The sequence below is a fragment of the Carcharhinus amblyrhynchos genome, chromosome 8 (assembly GCF_965287045.1).
Source record: "Carcharhinus amblyrhynchos chromosome 8, sCarAmb.v2.hapA, whole genome shotgun sequence".
NCBI classification, from domain to species: Eukaryota; Metazoa; Chordata; class Chondrichthyes; order Carcharhiniformes; family Carcharhinidae; genus Carcharhinus; species Carcharhinus amblyrhynchos.
The window spans coordinates 87,840,656-87,863,804 of NC_137331.1; the positions used below are offsets into that span (position 1 = coordinate 87,840,656).

The window sequence follows — 23,149 nt, forward strand, 5'->3', positions numbered from 1 at the left end:
AGCTTTTAATTTTATACTCTCCTTTATCTCCTTCGTTATCCACGGCTGATTATCTCTTCTCCTACAATCCTTCTTTACCATCGGAATAAATTTCTGCTGAGCACCAAGAAAGATCTCCTGAAAGAGCCTCCACTGTTCCTCAGCAGACCTACCGACTAATCTGCGCCCCCAATCCACATTTGCCAATTCCTCTCTCATCCTATCGTACTCCCCTCTGTTCAAACAAAGGACACAGGTCCGGGATCCTACTTTCTCCGCCTCCATCTGCATCAGAAACTCCACCACACAATGATCAATCATCCCAAGAGGATCCTTCACAACAAGGTCCCTAATTCTACCTATGCTATGAGGAATGGTTGAACAGTTCTGTATCATTTGAATTAAAAAGAATGAGAGGTGATGAAACATCCAAGATCCTGAGGAGACTTAAAAGGGTGGATGCTGAAAGGATGTTGCCCCTTGTGGGAGAACTGGGGAATGCCGTTTAAAAATAAGGCATCTCTCATTTAAGATGGAGATGAAGAAATATATTTTCTCTCAGAGCACTGTGAGTCTTTAGAACCTTCTTCCACAGAGAATGATGGGATCAGGGTGATTGAACATTTTTAAGCAAAGGTAGATAGATTTTTGACTAAATAGGCAATCAAAGTTTATTGGAAGTAGACAGGAATGTGGAGCTGGGGTTTAATCAATTTAGCCATGATTTTATTGAATGGTTGATCAGGCTCAAATGGCCGAATGGCCTTCTCCAGTTCCTAATTTGAATGTCCATATTTTCATTTGTTAGTAGCTTTGTCCTTGCCTATATTCAGGGAGCTTGCCTATTTTGTATAGTATTGTGGTTATGTCATGGTGGCATAATGGTAACATCACTGAACTAGTAATCCCAAGACCCAATATACTGGGAGCATGGGTTCAAATCACACCACAGCAGCTGGTGGAATTTAAATTCAATAAATAAATCTGGAATATAAAGCTAGTCTCAGCAATGGTGACCATGAAATTATCATTTGTATATTCATATTGTAAAAACCATCTGATTCATTGATGTCCTTTAGGGAAGGAAATCTATCCTTCTTATCTGGTCTCACCTACATGTGACTCCAGACTCATCACCATGTGGTTACGCCTTACCTGATCTCTGAAATAGCTTGGCAAGCCACGCATTTCACGAGCAATTAGGGATGGACAACAAATGTAAGCCTTGTTAGCAACAGCCACATCCAATGAAAGAGTTTTTAAAAACTCATACAGAGGAAATCTTGATCATACTCTGAACTTCCTTTAGTTGATAAAAACGGACAATGGCCAAATTCAATAAACTCAAGACCAATTATTAACTGATGGATCAGCCTTTATTTAAATAGGTGGGGAATATCTCACTGAATGTCAAGGGAACCCAGAAACGTAATAAATCTGCCACTAATAAATGGAACTCACTGTATTTGCAATTGCAGCAAAGTAGAATTCATGATATAAATGTCCAGATGTTGAGTAATAGGAAATATAATAATAAAGTTAGGGAACAGGTCTAAGTTCATCCAAAATTGTTTGCATTAACTTGTGATAGCATTACTGCAATAGTATTCTAGAAGTCTGCATTAACAGTCCAGAGAGATGGGACAACACTTTACCTGCCCACTGAAAGTGGACATAGAAACATCACCAATTGCAAGTTCCCCTCCCAATCACACACCACCCTGACTTGAAAGTATAATGTCATCCTTTCATTATTGCTAGGTCAAATTACAACACTGCAGAAGTACCCTTATAGTATGGACTTCATCATTTTAAGAAGGCAGCTGACAAAGATTTTCCAAGAACAACTTGGGATGGGCAATAAATGTCTTGCAGCGATGCTCATATCCCATGGAGGAATAAGAAAACAAACATTCATCATAAGTGACTCATAGTTTCGACATGCATATCAGTAGACACTATGGTTTCGTGTACATTAATTAAGGCCTGTAATAACTGTCAATAACTGTCAGCGATAGGGTTGCAAACATTCCTGGATTCCACAAGAGTCTCCTGGCAGCTGCGAAGAACTTTATCCTTTACATTTCTTGCCTCTGTGAATTCCACATCTTGCTCTACCATTCCTCACCGTTCCCCCCACCCTCCCCCCACCTTGCAAACATTCCAGCCACAAATTATTAACTCGGAGAAGCATTCTCTTGGTGACATTGCCCTCCCACCAGTGTTTAGAGATATCCTTGCTTATGGATAACAGGAGAAAATGGCACTGGCTGGGGGTCGGGAGTCTGAGGAGAGGACTGAATGAGAGACAGGCTAGGGTAAACTGGAAGCAGCAACTGAGGCACAGGAGAGGGGAAGGGATGTGTGAGTGACCAGTGACTCTTGGGAGAGATTGTGGTAGGAGGGGAGAAGGCGGACATGGGGCTCAGGGATGAGGGAGAGCAACTCGAATATGGTAGTTGAAAAGAGAGGGACAATAGAGCTTGGGATTGAGAAATGGGTCTGGAGGAAAGAGAAAGAAAGAGCGGAGGGAGAAGAGAGAGTGAGCGAAGAAGAGAAGGCGGAATGGAAGGTCCAAAAGACACTAAGGGACAATTTTAGCATGGCCAATCCACCTAACCTGCACATCATTGACTGTGGGAGGAAACCGGAGCACCTGGAAGGAAACCCACGCAGACATGGAGAGAACATGCAAACTCTGCACAGATTCCCAAGTCGGGGATCGATCCCGGGTCCCTGGCACTTTGAGACAGCAGTGCTAACCACTGTGCCATCGTGTCAAACACTTTACAATCAATAGAATAAATGCAAAATGCCAAGGATGCAGGAAGTCTGAAATAAAAAGCAGAGACTGCTGAAAAACCTCAGCAGATCTGGTGACACCTGTAGTGGGTTTGGGTGACTCCTCTTTATAGCTTCAGGCTGTTCTCCTGAAGAAGAGTCACATAGATTTGAAACATCAACTGTTTATTCTCTTTCACAGATGCTGCCAGACCCACTGGAGCGATCTTATCAAAAAGATTCCAAGTCCAGGACTGGTGGGAAATTGGGAAGGTTGCTCACCTGTTTTTGGATGAGTTCAAGTCTGTGATCTTGTCCACTTAGATGAAAAAAAGAGCAGAAAATGAACCACACTTCTAGGGCAGGGGGCAGGGGTTAAACCACCTGTGAGCCGACAGTTTGGATTGGAGGCTCATGATGCCCATGCGCGCAAACAGCTGATAAACAGCAGCTCTCCTGCCAGCACCCACCCCACCCCGACCTCCCTCACCATGGTAACAATCTCCCCCCACCCTCCACGGGGATTGCAGACCCTTCCCCACGGTCTCGATTCCCCCATTCCCCCACCAAGGCACCTCATCCTCACACATTCTCCTCTCATTCCCTCCCACCCCACACCCCCAGATCGCAGAGTGTCTCTCACCCCTTCTTCCCTTACCTCCATTTCCCCCTACCCCATCCCCAACCTAGCTTCAGCATTACTGGCCACAGCACTGGACTCAGGGGAGGCAGCGCTGCCACAATGCTACTGCCTCCCCAGGGTCCCCTCCCTCCAGCATACACGTGAAATCAGCCCCACCAAACTCCAAGACAGCATTTATTGCCAATCCCTAATTGCCCCTGAGAAGGTGATGGTAAGCTGCCTTCTTGAACCGCTGCAGTCCCTGAGACATAGATACACCCACAATGCTGTTAGAGTGCCAGACATTAAGTCAGATGACCAAGATCTTGGTTTCAAAAGAAGAAAGTAAGGTAAAGAGGCTGAGAAGTGCAGAGCTCGGGGCTTGAAGCAACTGAAGACACAGCCACCATTGGTCGAGCATTTTAAATCAGGAATGCACAAGGGACCAGAATTCGAAAAACACAAATATCGGGCAGAGTTACGAGGCTAGAGGAGATTACAGAGACAGGACAGAGAAATTTGAAAGCAAGGATGAGAACGTGTGTCTTTGACCTAAGCCACTTCGATCATGGTCAGACAGAAAACGGAATAAAATGCAAGAATCAACATGCTTTGAATCCCTACTACCTTACACACGTGTTGCTGTAGAACGTTGGTGCTTTTACGTTAATCCCCTACTCCTCCTCCATAATGTTGGCCTTGATCAAGAATGTAAGCCTCAATTTGTTCTTAATTCTAAAGAAATGAAGGGTTATGGGGATGATGAGGGACGGTGGAATTAAAAGCCATGATCTTGCTGAATAATGGAACAGACGCAATGGGCCAAATGGCTTTATTTGCGCTAATGCTGATATTCCTATTTCCCTTTCCATTTCAAAGAATCAATTAAAAGCACTTACTTTCCTCCACTGCAATGGCATTAACTTCATAATATCTTTTCTTCTCCATGTCCAATTCACCTTTAACGAAAATCTCTCCAGTTTCAGAGTCGATCCTGAACCGATCATCTGGGTCATTTAATCTATAACTAATCAAACAGAAGCAGATCATTAGTCTTATTTCTTGATGTAGGAAGGTTGAATTAGGCTAATAAATCATGGGTTTAAGAACACTAACACAACACTGACTTAAGAGTGAATGATCTTAGACTACAGAGAGCACTGACGAGATCTGTCACTGTGGAAGACAACTCTAACTGGATAACAAGTATTCCTCATTTAAAACACGTATCTTGAACTTATAAAATTGATGCAGTTTGCTTTTAGAGTACATTTTGTGAAGCTTCAGCAAATATACAGCAGGGTTTGATGGGATGGAGTACAGAAAGAGACCGCGCTCCATGGGACAATGGTTGTACTGAAGGTGACTATTTTATCAGCAGTTGGCGGGAACAGATGGCTACCAATGCCAGTTTGATGAATAGAACTATACAGCTCCAAGCTGATAACACAGGTTAAGGTGGACATAAGAATTTTCTCAGCATCCAACGAGTGTCACGTGGGTTGGAGTCAGTGGGAATCATTCTCCCATCTCACTGTCCAGCATCCTGTGTTGCTGGGCAACAGAAGGGAGGTAACGTCTATAATTAATAAAAAATGAAACTCCAAATGAAATGGGTGAGTTCCAAAATGAATATTTCTCATCAGTATTTACTGTTGAGAGAAGTATGCACGTTAGGGAACTTGGAAAATAAATCGTGATGTCTTAAGGAGTGTACATATAACAGAGAAGGAGGTGCTGGAAATCTTAAAGCGCATCAAGGTAGATAAATCCCCAGGACTTGATGAAGTGTATCCCAGGACATTGTGGGAGGCTAGGGAGGAAATTGCAGTTCTCTTAGCAGAGATATTTGAATCATTGACAGCCACAGGTGAGGTGCCTGAAGATTGGATGGTGGCAAATTATTAATGATCTGGATGAGGGTATAGTTGGGTGGATTAGTAAATTTGCTGATGACACCAAAGTCGGAGGTGTGGTAGATTGTGAGGAAGGGTGTCATAGTTTGCAGGGAGACTTAGACAGGTTGCAGAGCTGGGCCGAGAGGTGGCGGATGGAGTTTAATGCGGAGAAGTGTGAGGTAATTCACTTTGGTAGGAATAACAGATGTGTTGAGTATAAGGTTAACGGGAGGACTTTGAATAGTGTGGATGAACAGAGGGATCTAGGTGTATGTGTACATAGATCCCTGAAAGTTGGGAATCAAGTAGATAAGGTTGTTAAGAAGGCATACGGTGTCTTGGCGTTTATTGGTAGGGGGATTGAATTTAGGAGTCGCAGCGTCATGTTGCAACTGTACACAACTCTGGTGCAGCCGCACTTGGAGTACTGTGTGCAGTTCTGGTCCCCACATTACAGGAAGGATGTGGAGGCTTTGGAGAGGGTGCAGAGGAGATTTACCAGGATGTTGCCTGGTATGGAGGGGAGGTCCTATGAGGAGAGACTGAGGGATTTGGGGTTGTTTTCGCTAGAAAGAAGGCGGCTAAGAGGGGATCTTATTGAAACATATAAGATGATTAGAGGTTTAGATAGGGTGGATAGTGATAGCCTTTTTCCTCGGATGGAGAAAGCTAGCACGAGGGGGCATGGCTTTAAATTAAGGGGGGGTAGTTATAGGATGGATGTCAGGGGTAGGTTCTTTACCCAGAGGGTGGTGAGGGATTGGAATGCCCTGCCTGCTGCAGTTGTAAATGTGCCTAGTTTGGGGGCGTTTAAGAGATCCGTGGATAGGTTTATGGACGAGAAGGGATTGGTTTAGATTAGTGGGTCATTGTTTTTTAACTGGTTCTGCGCTGTAATGTTCTATGTTCTATGTTCTATGTTCTAAATGTTGCGCCTTTGTTTAAGAAGGGCTGCAGGAAAATGCCTGGGAACTACCGGTTGGTGGACCTCACATCTATAGTGGGTGAGTTTTTAGAAGATATTCTGAGAGACAGGATCTACAGGCATTTAGGGAGGCAGGAACTGATTAGGGACAGTCAGCATGCCTTTGTGAGTGGAAAATCATGTCTCATAAACTTGATTGAGTATTTTGAAGAGGTAACCAAGAAGGTAGATGAGACCAGTGCAGTTGATATTGTCTACATGGACTTTAACAAAACCTTTGAAGGATCTAGGGTGAGGTGGCCAAATGGACACAAAATTGGCTTGATGGCAGAAGACAGAAGATGGTTGTAGAAGATTATTTTCAAACTGGAGGCCTGAGACCAGCAGCGTTCTTCAGGGATCAGTGCTGGGGCCACTGTTATTTGTCATTTATATTAATGATTTGAATGAGAATTTAGGAAGCATGGTTAGTAAGTGTGCAGATAACACCGAGATTGATGGCATAGTGGACAGTAAAGAAGGTTATCTCAGATGCAACAAGATCATGATCAATGGAGTCAGTGGGCTGACGATTGGCAGATGGAGTTTAATTTAGATACATGCAAGGTGATGCATTTTGGTAAATTAAACCAGGGCAGGACTTACTCAGTTAATGGTAGGGCATTGGGGAGAGCTATAAACAAAGAGACCTAGTAGCACATGTTCATAGCTCATTGAAAGTGGAGTCACAGGTGGACAGAATGGTGAAGACGGCATTCAGCATGCTTGGTTTCATCGGTCAGAACATTGAATACATGAGTTGGAACATCTTGTTGAAGTTGTACAAGACATTAGGAAGGCCACACCAAGAACACTGTGTACAATTTTGGTTACCCTATTAAAGAAAGGGTATTATTAAACTAGAAAGAGTGCAGAAAATATTTACTAGGACCAAGACTTGATGGTTTGAGTTATAAGGAGAACTGAATAGACTGGGGCTTTTTTCTCTGGAGCATAGGAGGCTTAGGAGTGATCTTATAGATGTCTATAAAATAATGAGATCAGCTAGATAGTCAATATCTTTTTCCAAAGGTAGGGGAGTCTAAAACTAAAGGGCATAGATGTAAAGTGAGAGGGGAGAAATATAAAAGGGTCCAAAGGGGCAATTTTGTCACACAGAGGGTGGTGAGTGTCTGGAACCAACTGCCAGAGGTTGTAGTAAAGGCAAATACAATTTTGTCTTTTAAAAAGCGTTTAGACAGTTACATTAGTAAGATGGCTATTGAGGGATATGGGCCAAATGCGGGCAATTGGCACTAACTTAGTTGTTAAAAAAAAGGCAGCAAGTTGAGCCAAAGGGCTGGTTTCCATGCTGTAAACCTCTATGACTCTATGAGATCAGGATGTATATTGTTATTGGCTGAAGTTAGTGACAGTGATGATTATTGACTGTATCGTATTAATGTTTACTAGATTATGCTCATCAGAAATGTGGAAAATATGATTTTGAAAATGTGTAATTGCCCTCACAGTGGCATTGTATTCCAGAGTGATATTGGGCTGCCAGCAGTCTGCACCTGGAGTGCTGAGCTACTTTATGTCATTCTACCATTCGAACATTTGATTAATAAAGTCACGTCTTAAACTCAGGACATTGAGTTTCATGAGTTTCTATATTTAACTTAAGTTTAGCAATTCATAACTTCAAGAGAAAACACCCGTCAACATTTTTCAATCAGAATAAATGTGCTTTTGCCAGCATCAGTCACCCTGTGCAATCTAAAACTGTTAAATGTGGATTTTCCCCTTGAATCTAAATGGTCCTCTGATAACAAAAATATAGTTAAACATTATTCATGTTAAAAGTTACTATTTGTAGTACTTGGATTTGAAACAGTTCTCTTATATGCAATTTCCCTCAATATTAATATTACATTCCACTTAAGCAACAAAATCCAGACAGCCTGCTGGCTCAGACCATTGATAAGCTTCCCAGAACATTTTAAGCTATGACCTTCTATCTGTTAGGGCAATAGCCTCCAAAGGATTATAATGGGGAGAATTCTAATTGTCAGTAACCTGCTTATCCCACCAAGTCTTTTATCAATAAGCCAGCTTGGCTGGTCAACAGCACCCATGCACAGGAATAATCATCTGCCTCATATTACGTATTACCAAGTTGTCACAGGTGAGTGACTCATACTGACATGCACACCAACCCCTTAAATGGAAAATACCTGCTTGGATCCTACAGAGAATTTGCTCCTCCCCTTTGCTAAGCTGCCTGTGATTGCCTGTTGGCATGAATGTTAAAAGCGTTTTGCCTTCGGGTGAGTGTCCCGCCCGCTGACAACCTGTTGTGCACTGAGAATATGTCCCCATATGTCTGAATCACTGTTCAATGATTTGATCTTAAGATACCAGATGCTATTTTCAAGGATATCGAATTTCAGACACACTGAACCACAGCAGCAATCTGAATGTGGAAGTTCTTGACTGCATTACTAAGTGTAGAAATGACTGTGGACGCATTCTTCTGCTCTGAAGTGATTCCTGCTGGATGGCAGGATGACCGAGCATGTGTGACTTTACACTGTTCTGCTCATTGTTTAGACAACCAGTGAATCTTGTGGCAGCGATGGACAGGAACTCACCTGCCTCATTGTTATCTCATGGGGGTCGAAGGTCAGGGCGCCCTATTTAAAGAGCATTCGGGTAGCTATTGATTTACTGCAGGTCAGGAGCTCTGGATTGTGCATCAACGCCTAAGAGAAGTTCATAAGTTTATACGATATAGGAGCAGAATTATGCCATTCAGTCCATTGAGTCTGTTCCACCATTCGGCTGATATGCTCCTCATCCCCATTTTGCTGACTTTTCCCCAAAACCCTTCAGCCCATTACCAATTAAAAATCTATCTAACTCCTTCTTAAATTTACTCACAGTCCCATCATACATGCACTTTGAGGTAGCAAATTCCACAGATTCATAACCTTTGGAAGAAGCAGTTTCTCCTCAACTCTGTTTTAAGTTTGCTACCCCTTACCCTAAGACTATGACCTCTCGTCCTAGAATGCCTCACAAGAGGAAGCATCCATTCCATGTCTACTTTATCCAGACTTTTTATCATCTTGTAGACCTCAATTTGACCCCCCTCATTCTTCTAAATTCTAGAGAGTATAGGCCTAAACTGTTCAATCTTTCTTCATACAACAAACCCCTCATAGATCATAGAATCCTACAATGCAGAAAGAGGCCCTTCAGCCCATCGAGTCTGTACCGAACACAATCCCACTCAGGCGCTACCCCCATATCCCTACATATTATACCACTAATCCCTCTAACCTACGCATCCCTGGGGCAATTTCTTAGCATGGCCAATCAACCTAACCCACACATCTTTGGACTGTGGGAGGAAACCGGAGTACCCGGAAGAAACCCACACAGGCACGAGGAGAATGGACAAACTCCACACAGACAGTGACCCGAGCCAGGAATCAAACCCACGACCCTGGAGCTGTGAAGCAACAGATTCATCTCTGGAATCAATCCAGTGAACCTTCTCCGAACTGCCTCCAATGCTACTGCATCTTTCCTCAAATACAGGAACCAAAATTGTGCACAACACTCCAGGTGCGGTCTCACCAATGCCTTGTATAGTTTTAATACTAATTCCTTACATTTATATTCTATTCCTTTAAGCAACCTTCTGCCCCACTGTTCAATGATTCCTCCCTAGAGATTCTCCTCCATGCTATTAAAGCAAGGTGTGTTATGGGATAGCAGCAGAGGGTCTCCCCTCTGACCCTTTGTTTTATTTATTAGTGTCACAAGTAGGCCTCAATTAACACTGCAATGAAACTACTGTGAAAATCCCCTAGTCGCCACACTCTGGCATCCGCTTGGGTACTCAAGAGAGAATTTAGCATGGCCAATGCACCTAACCAGCACATCTTTCAGGCTGTGGGAGGAAACCGGAGCACCTGGAGGAAACTCATGCAGACACGGGGAGAATGTGCAAACTCCACACAGACAGTCACCCGAGCCGGGAATCGAACCCGGGCCCCTGCACTGTGAGGCAGCAGAGCTAACCACTGGAAGGAGGTTGTGGGAGTGCTTAACATCCATGGGACTCAGAAAAGAATCAGCCAGCAGTGCCGCAAGGGAAGGAATAATCTGTTGCTTTCCACCAGGATCAGTGCACTCACTGCAAAATGGCACCCTGAAAATGACATCAGGTGCGCTAATGGATAGAGTGCACAGGGATATCACATATAACCAATAAATGAGACATAAGCACTGAATGAGTGCTTGGCACCATAATTCCCTATCAGTTGAAAGACAAACAGTTTCTTAATCATTCACTGGGGAAGGCTCAGCAGCTGCCTTTGACACTCCTGCTCCTGAACTGCTCATGGAACTATTGGGATCACAACCAATCCTCAGCCTTTCTACAGGAAAAGTTCATCCACAACAAGCGGGAGCAGGCCAAGATCAGAAAGGGAATGGCAGAGATCTGAGTCCTCAGGCTTTCTGAGGAACAGACCACTGAGGTAGCTGGGAAGGGGCGAGACTATGCCTGCACTGAAGGTGAGATCGGAATCCCCCAGAAACCCAAAGAGAATGCAGCCAGTCCGCAGTTGTCAGATGCATCTGCAGACTGGGAGCTCGCTTCCATTTACAAGTCTGTTACTAAATCTCTCTTTCGTCTATTCCAGATAATGTCACACGTGCCACCCATGTGATGGCTGCACATGTGTAGTTTGTTGATTTCACAAATGCCAGAAAAGAGGTCACACATGCCCTGCATGCACATGTGGAAGGTAAAGAAGGAGAAAAGTGAGACTGTGTGTAACTACAGTCAGGTGACCTGGAGAAGGGCGTCAATCAGAGCAGGTGCTCTGGGGGGGGGGGGGGTGGGGGGGTGTTGGCTGGGCACGGGGAGGAGGGCAGGGAGGGGGGTCAAAAACCAACAGGAAGGTCCCACACAAGAGATTGGGACACAAAATGGCTGTAGAAGACTGTCCCAGGTAAGGGACGGGTGTCAAAATGAGAAACAGATCCTGTTAAGTAAAGAAAGGAAAAGAAAAATAGGTGATGAGAATTCAAACTGCAGGAAGCAGACCTGAAGCAAAGTGGGCTCAAGGAAGAAGGTCTGAACATTCGAGGAGGGAGCCCAAGGTTTGTGACTTTATGCTGCTGGTCTTTTAGAGTATTGGTGTTCTGCATGGCACAGCCAAAAATCTGAAATTGCACTTGGAAGTCGAAGCTTGCTTGTGTGCCAAGATCTGGGGAAAGGAACACTGAAAGGCAAGGAACATTGAAAGGCAAGATTAAAACCCGGAACTGTATCCTTGTTGAAGCAGTCTGAGTGGCAGAAATTGTTAGAGAGAATTCCAAAGTGAATCCTTCTAACGTGGAGATTGGAAACGCTCATGAGGAAATGAGACAGGCTGGCTGTCAGTCTGACAAATGTCTGAGTGGATTGTTGAGCAATCCATAAAATTTGCTTTGGTTTCATCTGTCATTTCTGTTGGAGTGTAGTACGTCTGACCACAAATTGCCAATTGGTTCTCATGGACCACATACTTACTCTGAAGATTAGAGTACAAGATAGATATTGCAAATTTTTTATCTTTCTGAATTTGTATGAGTCTGCAAAGACATAGCTGGAGTGAAGGGATCATGAATATTTGAATCACTTTCTTGTGTTTTTATTGAGATCTTTCCAACGTTTTTGTCGGTGTGGTATAATTAATTTTTCATGCCTAACAAACGTTTTATTTTGTATGTTAAAAGTCCATCAGTAGGCTCCTGTGAATTTGTTCAGTAGCTCACTTCTACAATTTTTCCACTATAAAAGTTAGGATCTACTCTGAGACTTGACTTGTCTACTAAGAATATCAGCTAAGATCATAACGATATTGCGAGTAATTCCACTCCTTTGTAATAGTCAATGTATCATGGGTTACTTTTACTAAGGCTTGATTCTTAACTTTCTCAACAATAGTTCTTAAATATGTCCAATGTTAACCACCGGTGTCCAATCCTACAAGCCTTGGTCCTGGACAATCGCTTGTATTGTGTTTGTGTGCACATTTACATATGCTTTAGTAAGCAGTATCTGACCATTTAGTACCTCACTCCACCACCTTCAGGGTCTTTGGCTTCCACTTTAAGCACGCTGTCATCTTTGGATGCATTCTCAAATATCCATTTGGTATATAAAGACTTTGAAAACTGTGGCAGTTCATCGCTATCGGTTACATTAATGATCAGGATGGCGAATGAGCTCGAATTGTACTCCACTCCTGCTACTAGTGGCTCTGAATTTGTGGCACTGATCGTTAAATTATAGAACGAACACTCTTCAAAGTTTAGTGGCTAAGGAAAAAAGCACAATAGAAACAAATAAATGACTCAACATAGATCAAGTCTCTCCATTCTTAAAGAGAAGTCAGTTTCAATGATATCTTTTAAGTTCACATATCAAATTTCACACTGATTCATTTGATGTGTTGCATTCAGTAAATGAAACCGATAAACTCTGATAAAACAAACAGACTTTACCTAACTAATTCTCACATTCTCTATAGCTGAATGTTCTTCCACCACACATGATCCCCAGCTAAAGAATTGGATAAAACTTGATCCTGCCTTGTGTCCATACCTGGCATTCAGGGGATACACTAGACAAGACAAGTGATTCATTACATGATGTTCTTCTGCAGAAGTGTCTAATCACCCTTTGTCTTTGCATCTTGAAGTTATACTTGGCACTGGGGACTTAGGTGGTGGCACCGAGTGAGTTAGTTTGCATCACCCTTGATTTAAAATAAAAGATGCAGTTCTGCATTTTAGAAGAATTATATTCTGAATTGTTGATTGCATTAGAACTATCTGATCTACACATGATTTCAGTGGCACAATGGGGTGAATTTTCCCACTCATGGGGGGAATCGGAGCAGGCAAGGGGCAGACCATGGAAAGGTCTATTGAACTCAGGCAGGATTTTCTGGTTATGGGGTGAGCGTAACTGTAAAATCCCACCCAATATATTTTATCCAACACCCGCTTCACATGTTAGGTAGATTGATTTTAATGTTCAGGTCAGCCTTTCAGACTAGTCCCTTTAAATTTACTGATTAATATACTTTGCATCTCTACTCAAGTCAGCCTTAAATGTCATCCTTTGTTTTATTTTATTATTGAGCTATGCAAAAATAATAATATACTCAAGAATAATATACTCTCTGAAATCATAATACTTGAAACAAAAACGGAAATGGCTGGAAAACCTCAGCAGGGCTGGTAGCATCTTTATTGATTCATTCATGGGGCATGGGTATCGCTGGCTGGGCCAGCATTTATTGCCCATCCCTAGTTGCCCAAGGGCAGTTGAGATGCAACTACATTGTAATGGCTGTGGAGTCACATGTAGGCCAGACCAGGTAAGGAAGGCAGATTTCCTTCCCTAAAAGACATTATTGAACCAGATGGATTTTTCCAACAATCGAAAATGGTTTTCATGGTGACAGATGGCTCAGTGGGGGAACGGGATGGGGGTTTGCATAGGGACAAAAAATGTTATGGATGTTAAAAATATGGTGCTTCTGACATTCATTTCAGATCAAGCAACATTTCACTCACATACACCCTCTCTCCCCTCACCACCAGCAACCAAATGCAGGAACTGGTCTTTCTCTCTCTCTCTCTGCCCCCACACTGAGAAACCAGGCTCTCTCCCCCACCCCCAGCAACTAGTCATTCCCCAACTTCAGGAACCAGTCTTTCTCCCCCCCCCAGACACTGAAAAACCAGACTCTCTCCTCCCACCTCCAGCAATCAGTTGCTCCCCAACTACAGGAACCAGCCTCTCTCCCCCCATCCCCCAGCAAACAGCCTCTCTCCCCAACCACGAGAACCAGTCTCTCTCTCGCTTTCCTTCCACCCCCAGTAAGCAGTCTCTCTCTACCACCCACCCCAGTGTCGCTCTCTCTCCACCCTCAACAATCAGTCTCTCTGTCTTTCTCCATCCCCAGTAATGTCTCTCTCTCTCTCTCCCACCCGCTACAACCAGACTCTTTCTCTTTCCTTCCTCCCCCAGTAACCAGTCTCGCACGCTTTCTCTCCCCATCCCGAACAAGCAGTCACTCGCTAACCCCAACCCCCAACAACCAGTCTCCCTCTTACCCCCATTCTCGTTCTCTTGCCCCCACCCCCAACAACCAGTCTCTCTTCCTTTCTGCCCTCTCCCCCAGCCGCAACAGCCATTCTTTGACCTGACAGTTGAATCTTTTAGGAGGCATTGCAGTGGAACTGGCTCCAGATGAAAGGCTTCAAGTGCAGTGGGGGTGGTTCAAGTGATTTCTGCTTACTGGGAAGTCACAGTAACTTCAAATCAAAGTTGTGTGCATAAACTGGGGCTAACTGCACGGCTGGGTAGGCTGGAGCCCCCACCCGCTCCCCCCAGATGAAATTGATCCTGTCCTCCCTGTCAGGGCACTTCCCTGCAGCTTCTGACAGGGAGAAAGAAAAATCTCTGCTGCAGAACCAAGTGCTGCAATGATTTAAATCCTGCCAGGTGGCCAGGGAAATTAAAGTGACCTGTCCACTTCAGAATTTTCACAGCTGACAGGCAGCAATGCAGATGCGGATCACAGTTCTGCCTGAAATCACCATGCCAGGGATAATTCTCAGGTCTGCCAGGACTCGAAGGGACAGTCCAGCCATGACAGCTCCATCCCAGGGGAGAGCGGCACAGTCAATCCCTTGTCCCCAGCCCAAACCCACTCAAATTCCAGGTCCCATGATGGAACCTTCCTCTGCAGACCGGGGCAAATGGACTCTAGAGCTACATCCTTGAGCCCCCTTGGGACCCAATGCGGACAGCCCAGGTTGTCAGTACCAGGGTGCCATGGGGCAATGCACTGTTGGCACTTTCAAGATGCTTGGCCTGAAGGGGGGTTGAATTAGGGTCTGAGGAGAAGTGGAGCTGCGTGGGGTGGGGGTGGTCTGAGGGGGAAAGGGGGCCTGAGGAGGGGGTCTGAGGGGGAGGAGAGCTAAGTGAGGGGGTAAGTCAGGTCAGATCACCCTCATGCCTTGGTGATGTGGGGAAGGGTCACATGTTATTTGTGGGTAGGATTTCCTTGGTGCATGAGAAATCAAACTGCAACAGCACTCTGCAACATCACTGCAAAAGCAGTTGAGCTTGGTGATAGAGAGACATGGCAGACCGGATAGAAAAACATAGACTGGAATTCTCCGGCATCGGCTGCGGGATTCTTTGGTTCCGTTGTGGAGAATGGAATTTTGGCTGAGTGTCAAGTTCCCCATTCTCGCTGCCAGTGGTGGTGGGGCGTGTGAGGCCGGAGAATTCTGGCCATAGCAGAACAGATAGAGGAGAGATATTGTGGGCCAAATGTGTGCTGGACAAAGCCATTCTTGAACAAACGACTTAACTCAACTGCTTTTGCAGTTGTGTTGCAGTGTTGTTTGCAGTTTGATTTCTCATGCACTGCATGGGGTACAGACAAGAGAAGAATACGCAAAAGAGAAAGACATCCTATTATACAGGAAAGTTTTAAAGTATTATGCTGTACTACCTAACCATAGCTCATATCACAATTTGGGCTTGGTTTATTCAGGGGTCAATTGTCAGGAAAGCATTAATATAACATTCTAAGAATACAGCCCTTTAAATATAAATTACTTTGCAACCACAGAAGCTATTGATAGTTTTGTTTTCAGAACTTTACCTTTGCCAGCTGCACCATTCCTTTATTTGTGCTTTCTTCGGTTATTATTTTGAAAGTTCCACTGATATCGCCTTCTATAACTTTGTACAATATGTCAGAGCTGCCGGTGAAAGGCTCATCATTATCTATTGCATGGATTTCTATAAGTACTGTATTCAGTGGAGTATCTTCAGGTAAGGTGATGGGACCATACTGGCAAATGTGAAACACAAAACAATTGTTTACCGTTATAAAAATGTAACATTCAGAATAATGGAGAGTATGTGAACACCCAACCCCCAGGATATATTAAGCCCAAACGAGAAAATGAAACAGTTACAGACCAATGAAATAGAAAGTTCTCAATCATTGCAATTAATTTTATTAGAATTTTTTAATGGTGAAGGGAATTCGATTGAACCATGCAGACCACTGCCGTGCTACCTTCAGGAATGTAAACTGATCAGAGCTTTGCAACTGTTGACACAGGCATAGTAAAATTCATTTTTCTTTTACCTCTGATTTCTCAAAGATTGGGGCCATGTCATTGATATCAATAACAGAGATATTGGCAATGCATTCGGTGCTTAGCCCTAAAGAAAGAAACAAAAAGCTTTAATTATGAAATATTCCAAACTTCAATTTGAACGACTATAAATAAATTATAAATTATAGAAAATTGTATCTGATATACTAGCCTTTTGCCAGTACTGGAGCACTTACGTTATAGAATAGAATCCTACAGTGCAGAAGGAGGTCATTCATGTTTGCACCAACCCCACCAGGCCCTATCCCCATAACCTCATGCATTTATCCAAGTTAGTTCCCCTGACACTAAGGGACAATTCACCATGGCCAATCCACGTATCTTCAGACTGTGGGAGGAAACTGGATCATGTGGAGGAAACCCATGCAGACACAGGGAGAGCGTGCAAACTCCACATAGACAGTGGCCCAAGCTGGGAATTGAACCCAAGCAGTGCTAACCACTGTGCCACCGTGCCACCTGATGAGGAGAAGGGGAATGAAGAGCAGGGATGGGTTGTCGGTGGCAGAGAGGGCAGGAAGTGAAATATTGAACTATTATTGAATTTTGAATCTTTCAGTATGCAAGATCTTTCTAAATCTGAGCTGAAGCCTCTGCAGGCTATTGTGACGGAGCTATCCAGGCATCAAGAGTGGTTTCTGTATGTGGCTCTGGTTTAACCTGATTCCCTTTCGCTCATCAAAATGAGGGTAACAGAGTCAGGAATATCTACCACATTGTGGAAAAATGTCCAAGGTAAAAGTCATTCAATTCACTGCCAATGCTCCCCATCACTAGAAGAAAAACAATTCAGTTGAACCATAAACCACAGGAACCAAGAGTGAAATGTGGGACAGTTAGGAAACTGGCAATTAAAACAGGATTTAGAACAGGAGCTGGGCTCATACAATGTGCCTATGCACCAAGGAGATGACTTCAATACATGAAGCGAAGAAACCCCATTTGTTGTTGTTTAAAAAGGGAGAAGTGGACAGCCTAAGAACATAAGAACATAAGAAATAGGAGCAGGAGTAGGCCATCTAGCCCTTCGAGCCTGCCCCGCCATTCAATAAGATCATGGCTGATCTGAAGTGGATCAGTTCCACTTTCCCACTTTCTCCCCATAACCCTTAATTCCCCTGTCTATCAGAAACCTATCTACCCGTGACTTAAATACATTTAGTGAGGTAGCCTCCACCACTTCAATGGGCAGAGAATTCCAGAGACTCACAACCCTTTGAGTGAAGAAGTTCCTCCTCAACTCCGTTCTAAACTGCACCCCCCTTATTTTGAGGCTGCGCCGTCTACTTCTCTATCCTTTCTAAGCGGGAAGAATCTCTCCATCTCTACCATATCTAGCCCCTTCATTATCTTGCAAGTGTCTATAAGATCCCCCCTCAGCCTTCTAAACTCCAGTGAGTACAGACCCAATCTATTCAATCTCTCAAAGATCTCCCAAAGCCTGAGCAAGAAGCTCCAATGCCCAAGCAATTATGAAACGTATAAGAGTAAATTAGCGTAGAGGGCCTTGACATTCTCTGAGTGCGGTCAATAATTACAAACACCAGGTCATATAATTTTTGGATTGGTGAGATTTATACACACCTCCTTTATCTCCCGATTTGTCCGTGACTAAGATTTTTAAAATATATTCTGGTGTAATTTGCTTCTGCAGAGTCCCTTGGAAACGTTTGATCTCTCCAGTGAAATCATCAATAGTGAACATGTTGTCTTCTGGATTCTTTGGTTGTTGATCAAGAATTACATAATTCAACAAAGAATTCATTGTTCCAGGTTCATCTCTATCCGTCGCTTTCAAAACTCCGATAGGGCTTCCTGAATTTACAAAGTGTAACAAGTGACATAAATTAATATGCATATTAAAGTTAATTTGAAATAGAAAACAGAAAATGCTGGGAGTACTCAGCAGGTCTGGCAGCATCTGTGGAGCGAGATCCAGACTGAGGCCGGAATTCTCTGACCTTGCTTACGGCTGGGATTCGCTGATCTGGCTTCAGCGAATGGAGATTTGGCCGAGTGTCAAAATTTCCATTCTCGCTGGCAACGATGATGGGGCAAATGAGACCAGAGAATTGCAGCCTTAATGTTTTAGGTCAATGATCTATCCCCCGTGAATCAGAGAGAGTTAGAGATGTGAAACATTCTATGCAAGAGCAGAGGTGGGGAAAAGAGGAGACACAAGAACTCAAGAGAAGGTCTATTAAAAATTGGACAGCAGGAGAGATTATATAACAAAAATATATTGGTGCAAAGGAAAAGATGGCAATGGGACAAGAAGTTTGATTTAGAGATGTAAGTGGGAATTATTACCAAGAAAGGGAGGAGAGAAACACGGGGGATTCTTGCAGCTCAGCACTCACTCTTGAATGAGCGGTGATCAGGTGTGGGGAGGGATGATCGGTTGGGGCCATAATTTGGGAATTTGGTGGAGAGGAGGCGATGTTTGGGGCAATGATCATTGAGGGGGAGCAACGTCTGTTGGGAGGGGGTCGACAGATGTCCCAATATGCTGTGTACTGGGAGATTGAGGCACCTGTGTAATGGTCCCGACACTCAGCAGCCGGCCTCATGGGCATGCTGAGAGTCCATCTCCCCTACTGGCGAGATTCAGATTTACCATCACCAACTTCACTGAAAAAACAGGCAAGAAAATCTCCTGTTTTCTTGTCCATTTTATACTTAGAACTTCCTTGAGAAAATTCTGTCCGTAATCTTTTAAATTGGTTATTCTTTTTATCAATTATTCATTTTAGTAGGCTTGAATATGGTTAATAATATCCCAATCCTTTCACATAGAGAATATGATACCTCACATTTTAGAATGTGATTATGCTCACCTATATTTTCGTTCTCTTGCACCTCTATCATTGTTACTGCTTCGTCACAAACTGGGCGATTGTCATTTATGTCTTCTACGGTGATCATGATTTCCAATGGAGTTTCTAGCGGCTGTCTGTTTTCATCCAGAGCATACGCCAAAAGTACGTACTGAATACACATTAAAAAAATACTAGATAATCAGAGATGTTAGCCAGTAGATCGGATAGTGCACAGCTTCTACATAACCAAATACAGCCTTGTACAAATCACAGTACACTCTCTTATAGATTGGCTGTTGGAGCAAATGGAGTTTACATTTTGAGAGTTTCAAATGATTGGCTGGAGGTTCCTTTAGCTACTAAACCCAAGGATTTGATTCTCACAGGGTCTGTCAACTAGAACAGCTTGTCAGTTCAGCATCAGCATTTTATACAGTCATCCAAGAAGGTGCCAGGCTGCCTACAAAGTTTTTGGAGAAAGCCCCAAACAACATATCAGATATGTTTATGATGCTGTAACCAGAATGTAGCCCAGCAGAGAGAAAGTGTCCACTCTAGGCTACTCTACAGCCATTGGCCATTGGTCGATGTTCCAAGAGCAGGTATTGTTTCCCTAATGAATATTCTCACAGGAGCTCTGAAAACTTTGGTCTTTTCCTTTTCCCAATTCACAATGTTGATTAATCAGGTTGAGAAAGCCATCGTTTTATTATAGCCAACATAAGACCATAAGAACATAAGAAATAGGGGCAGGAGTAGGCCATCTAGCCCTTCGAGCCTGCCCCACCATTCAATAAGATCATGGCTGATCTGAAGTGTATCAGTTCCCACTTTCCCACCTGCTCCCCATAACCCTTAATTCCCTTATCTATCAGAAACCTATCTACCCATGACTTAAACATATTCAATGAGGTAGCCTCCACCACTTCAATGGGCAGAGAATTCCAGAGATTCACCACCCTCTGAGAGAAGAAGTTCCTCTTCAACTCTGTTCTAAACAGCACCACCTCCCCCCCCTCCCCCCCGGTATTTTGAGGCTGTGCCCTCTAGTTCTGGTTTTCTTTCTAAGTGGAAAGAATCTCTCTACCTCGGCCCTATCTAGCCCCTTCATTATCTTGTAAGTCTCTATAAGATCCCCCCTCAGCCTTCTAAGCTCCAACGAGTACAGACCCAGTCTATTTAATCTCTCCTCATAAGCTAACCCCCTCATCTCTGATATCAGCCTGGTGAACCTTCTCTGTACTCTCTCCAAGGCCAATGTATCCTTTCGCAAATAAGAGCACCAAAATTGCACACAGTACTCCAGTTGCGGCCTCACCAGTACCCTGTACAGTTGCAGCAAGACCTTCCTGCTTTTATATTCTATCCCCCTCACTATAAAGGCCAGCATTCTATTCGCCTTTTTGATCACCTGCTGCACCTGCACACTGTGTTTTTGCGATTCGTGCACAAGGACCCCCAGGTCCCTCTGTACAGTAGCATGCTGCAACTTTTCACCATCTAAATAATAATCCCTCCTACTATTATTTCTTCCAAAGTGGATAACCTCACATTTGCTAACGTTATACTCCATCTGCTAGGTCCTCGCCCACTCACTCAGCCTATCCAGATCCCTCTGCAGACTTTCCGTGTCCTCCACGCAATTCGCTTTTCTACTCATCTTCATGTTGTCAGCAAACTTTGTTGCCCTACACTCAACCCCCTCCTTCAGATCGTCTATGTATATGGTAAACAGTTGAGGCCCCAGCACCAATCCCTGCAGCACACCACTAGTCACCAGCTGCCAACCAGAAAAGCACCCATTGATTCCAACTCTCTGCTTCCTATTAGATAGCCAATCCTCAAGCCACACTAACACTTCACCCCCAACTCCGTGTACCCTAACCTTCTGCAGCAACCTTTTGTGAGGCACTTTATTGAACGCCTTCTGGAAATCTAAAAACACCACATCCACCAGTTCCCCACTGACTACCGCACTCGTCACATCTTCATAAAAATCCAGTAAATTCGACAAACACGACTTCCCCTTCATGAATCCGTGCTGCATCTGCTCAGTCAAACCATTCTTTTCTAGGTGTCCTGCTATTTCTTCTTTAATGATGGATTCTAGCATTTTCCCAACTACGGACATTAAGCTAACCGGCCTGTAGTTACCCACCTTTTGTCTGCTACCTTTTCTAAACAGTGGCGTAACAGTAGCTGTTTTCCAATCCGCCAGCACTTCCCCAGAGTCCAACAAATTTTGATAAATAACTACTAACACATTTGCTATTACTTCTGCCATTTCTTTCAGGACCCTGGGATGCATTCCATCCGGTCCCGGGGACTTGTCTGCTTTCAGACCCATTAGTCTACCAAGCACTACTTCTTTAGTAACAGTAATTGTATTAAGGACCTCATCTTCTACCAACCCTCTATCTTTAATATTTGGTGAGCTACTTGTGTCCTCCTCCGTGAAGACAAGCTGCCTGTTCCCTCACAGAAATCTGAACATGCATAAAAAACATTAACCAAAGATGACATGGATGATGGACATGCCTCTCAGAGACAAACTCACATTTATAACACCCAGATGCCCTACACAAAATAATTTAACTTTTCCCAATACGTTTATATCCCTCCTAGAAAAAGAAAACCAAACTCTACACATTGGAATCTATAAAATGAAAATCAAGTAGATACTACAATGACCAGGCAATGTACTCCGCCACATTATTGCCCAAGTGGTGAAGGTGTGAATTACTTCCATGTCTCTAGATACAAAACCATCTATTTGTTCCTCTCCTCCACTCCCTTTGAGGTCTTAGTACAATCCTTCGAAGAAAGCATGTTTTGTAACCTGTGAACACAGGGACTTACATGATCAATCTCCTCTCTGTCTAATGGTTCTGTCACACTAATGTTACCACCAGCATCAATTGCAAATGGAAATTTGGGATAAGCCATCTTCTCCTTTGGCTTGAGTTCATATATTGCACCTGGGTCATTCCACTCCACCTAAATGAGAGAAATAATGCAGGCCTGTAAGAATTAAGAAACTATTGCCCATATTCCCTTCCTTGGTGGAAAATTAGTGAAGAAACCTGGTTTACTGACAGGTTTTTTCAGAAAACGTGAATCATTCAGCAGAAACAACGCAAAACAAACCAATCATAGTAATTTTCTTCACATATCTAATCCAGATAAAATGCCACGTAGCTGGTGAAAAATTGGTGATCTCATTGTGAAATGTGTAATAGTTCCAGAAGAATGGTAAGTCCCAGTTTCCCCACAAGGTTCCTGTAAAGTCATTCATGTTCATCACAACAGCTTTGCTGGGAAGGAGCAATTATCTGCCTAACCAGTAAAAACAAAATCCACACATTTTTCACGTTTAAAATGATGCAATTTTCGCACTGCAGCCTGACTTTGTGCAATCGAGTAAATCTGCTTCATATTATACACATTTGCAGAGATGTTTTATGAGCTGCTATTTCCCTATTGCCCTATTTACACAATTACACAAAGTCAAAGTCTAAGTCTAAATCAGTGTACTAACACATGTCAAAGGGTTTGTCTGCCATCTGTTTCCTCCTTCTGTCCTTCATTGTCCCTTCTAATTATCAATTTTGTGACTGGGAGTGCAGCTCTGGCTTTATTAAGTATGTAAAAATTATTTATTAGTCACAAGTAAGGCTTACATTAGCACTGCAATGAAAATCCCCTAGTCGCCACAGTCTAGCAGCTCTTTGGGTCAATGCATCTAACCCGCATGTCTTTCAGAATGTGGGAGGAAACTAGAGCACCCGGAGGAAACCCACACAGACACAGGGAGAACGTGCAAACTCCACACAGACAGTGACCCAAGTCAGGAATCAAACCG

General features: G+C 43.5%; 1 protein-coding gene across 2 annotated transcripts in view; it reads right to left on the reverse strand.

The window, feature by feature from the left end:
• Nucleotides 1-23,149, reverse strand: part of cdh17 (cadherin 17, LI cadherin (liver-intestine)) — a 97,086-nt gene that overhangs the window by 25,052 nt on the left and 48,885 nt on the right. For both annotated transcript variants that reach the window (XM_080194413.1, XM_080194414.1), the window contains exons 8-14: nucleotides 22,147-22,284; nucleotides 19,306-19,456; nucleotides 18,053-18,283; nucleotides 16,438-16,514; nucleotides 15,943-16,134; nucleotides 12,324-12,568; nucleotides 4,282-4,409 (exon numbers count right to left, since the gene is read on the reverse strand). In XM_080194413.1, coding sequence (XP_080050539.1) covers nucleotides 4,282-4,409; nucleotides 12,324-12,568; nucleotides 15,943-16,134; nucleotides 16,438-16,514; nucleotides 18,053-18,283; nucleotides 19,306-19,456; nucleotides 22,147-22,284 — 1,162 coding nt within the window. The remainder of the gene's footprint in view (nucleotides 1-4,281; nucleotides 4,410-12,323; nucleotides 12,569-15,942; nucleotides 16,135-16,437; nucleotides 16,515-18,052; nucleotides 18,284-19,305; nucleotides 19,457-22,146; nucleotides 22,285-23,149) is intronic.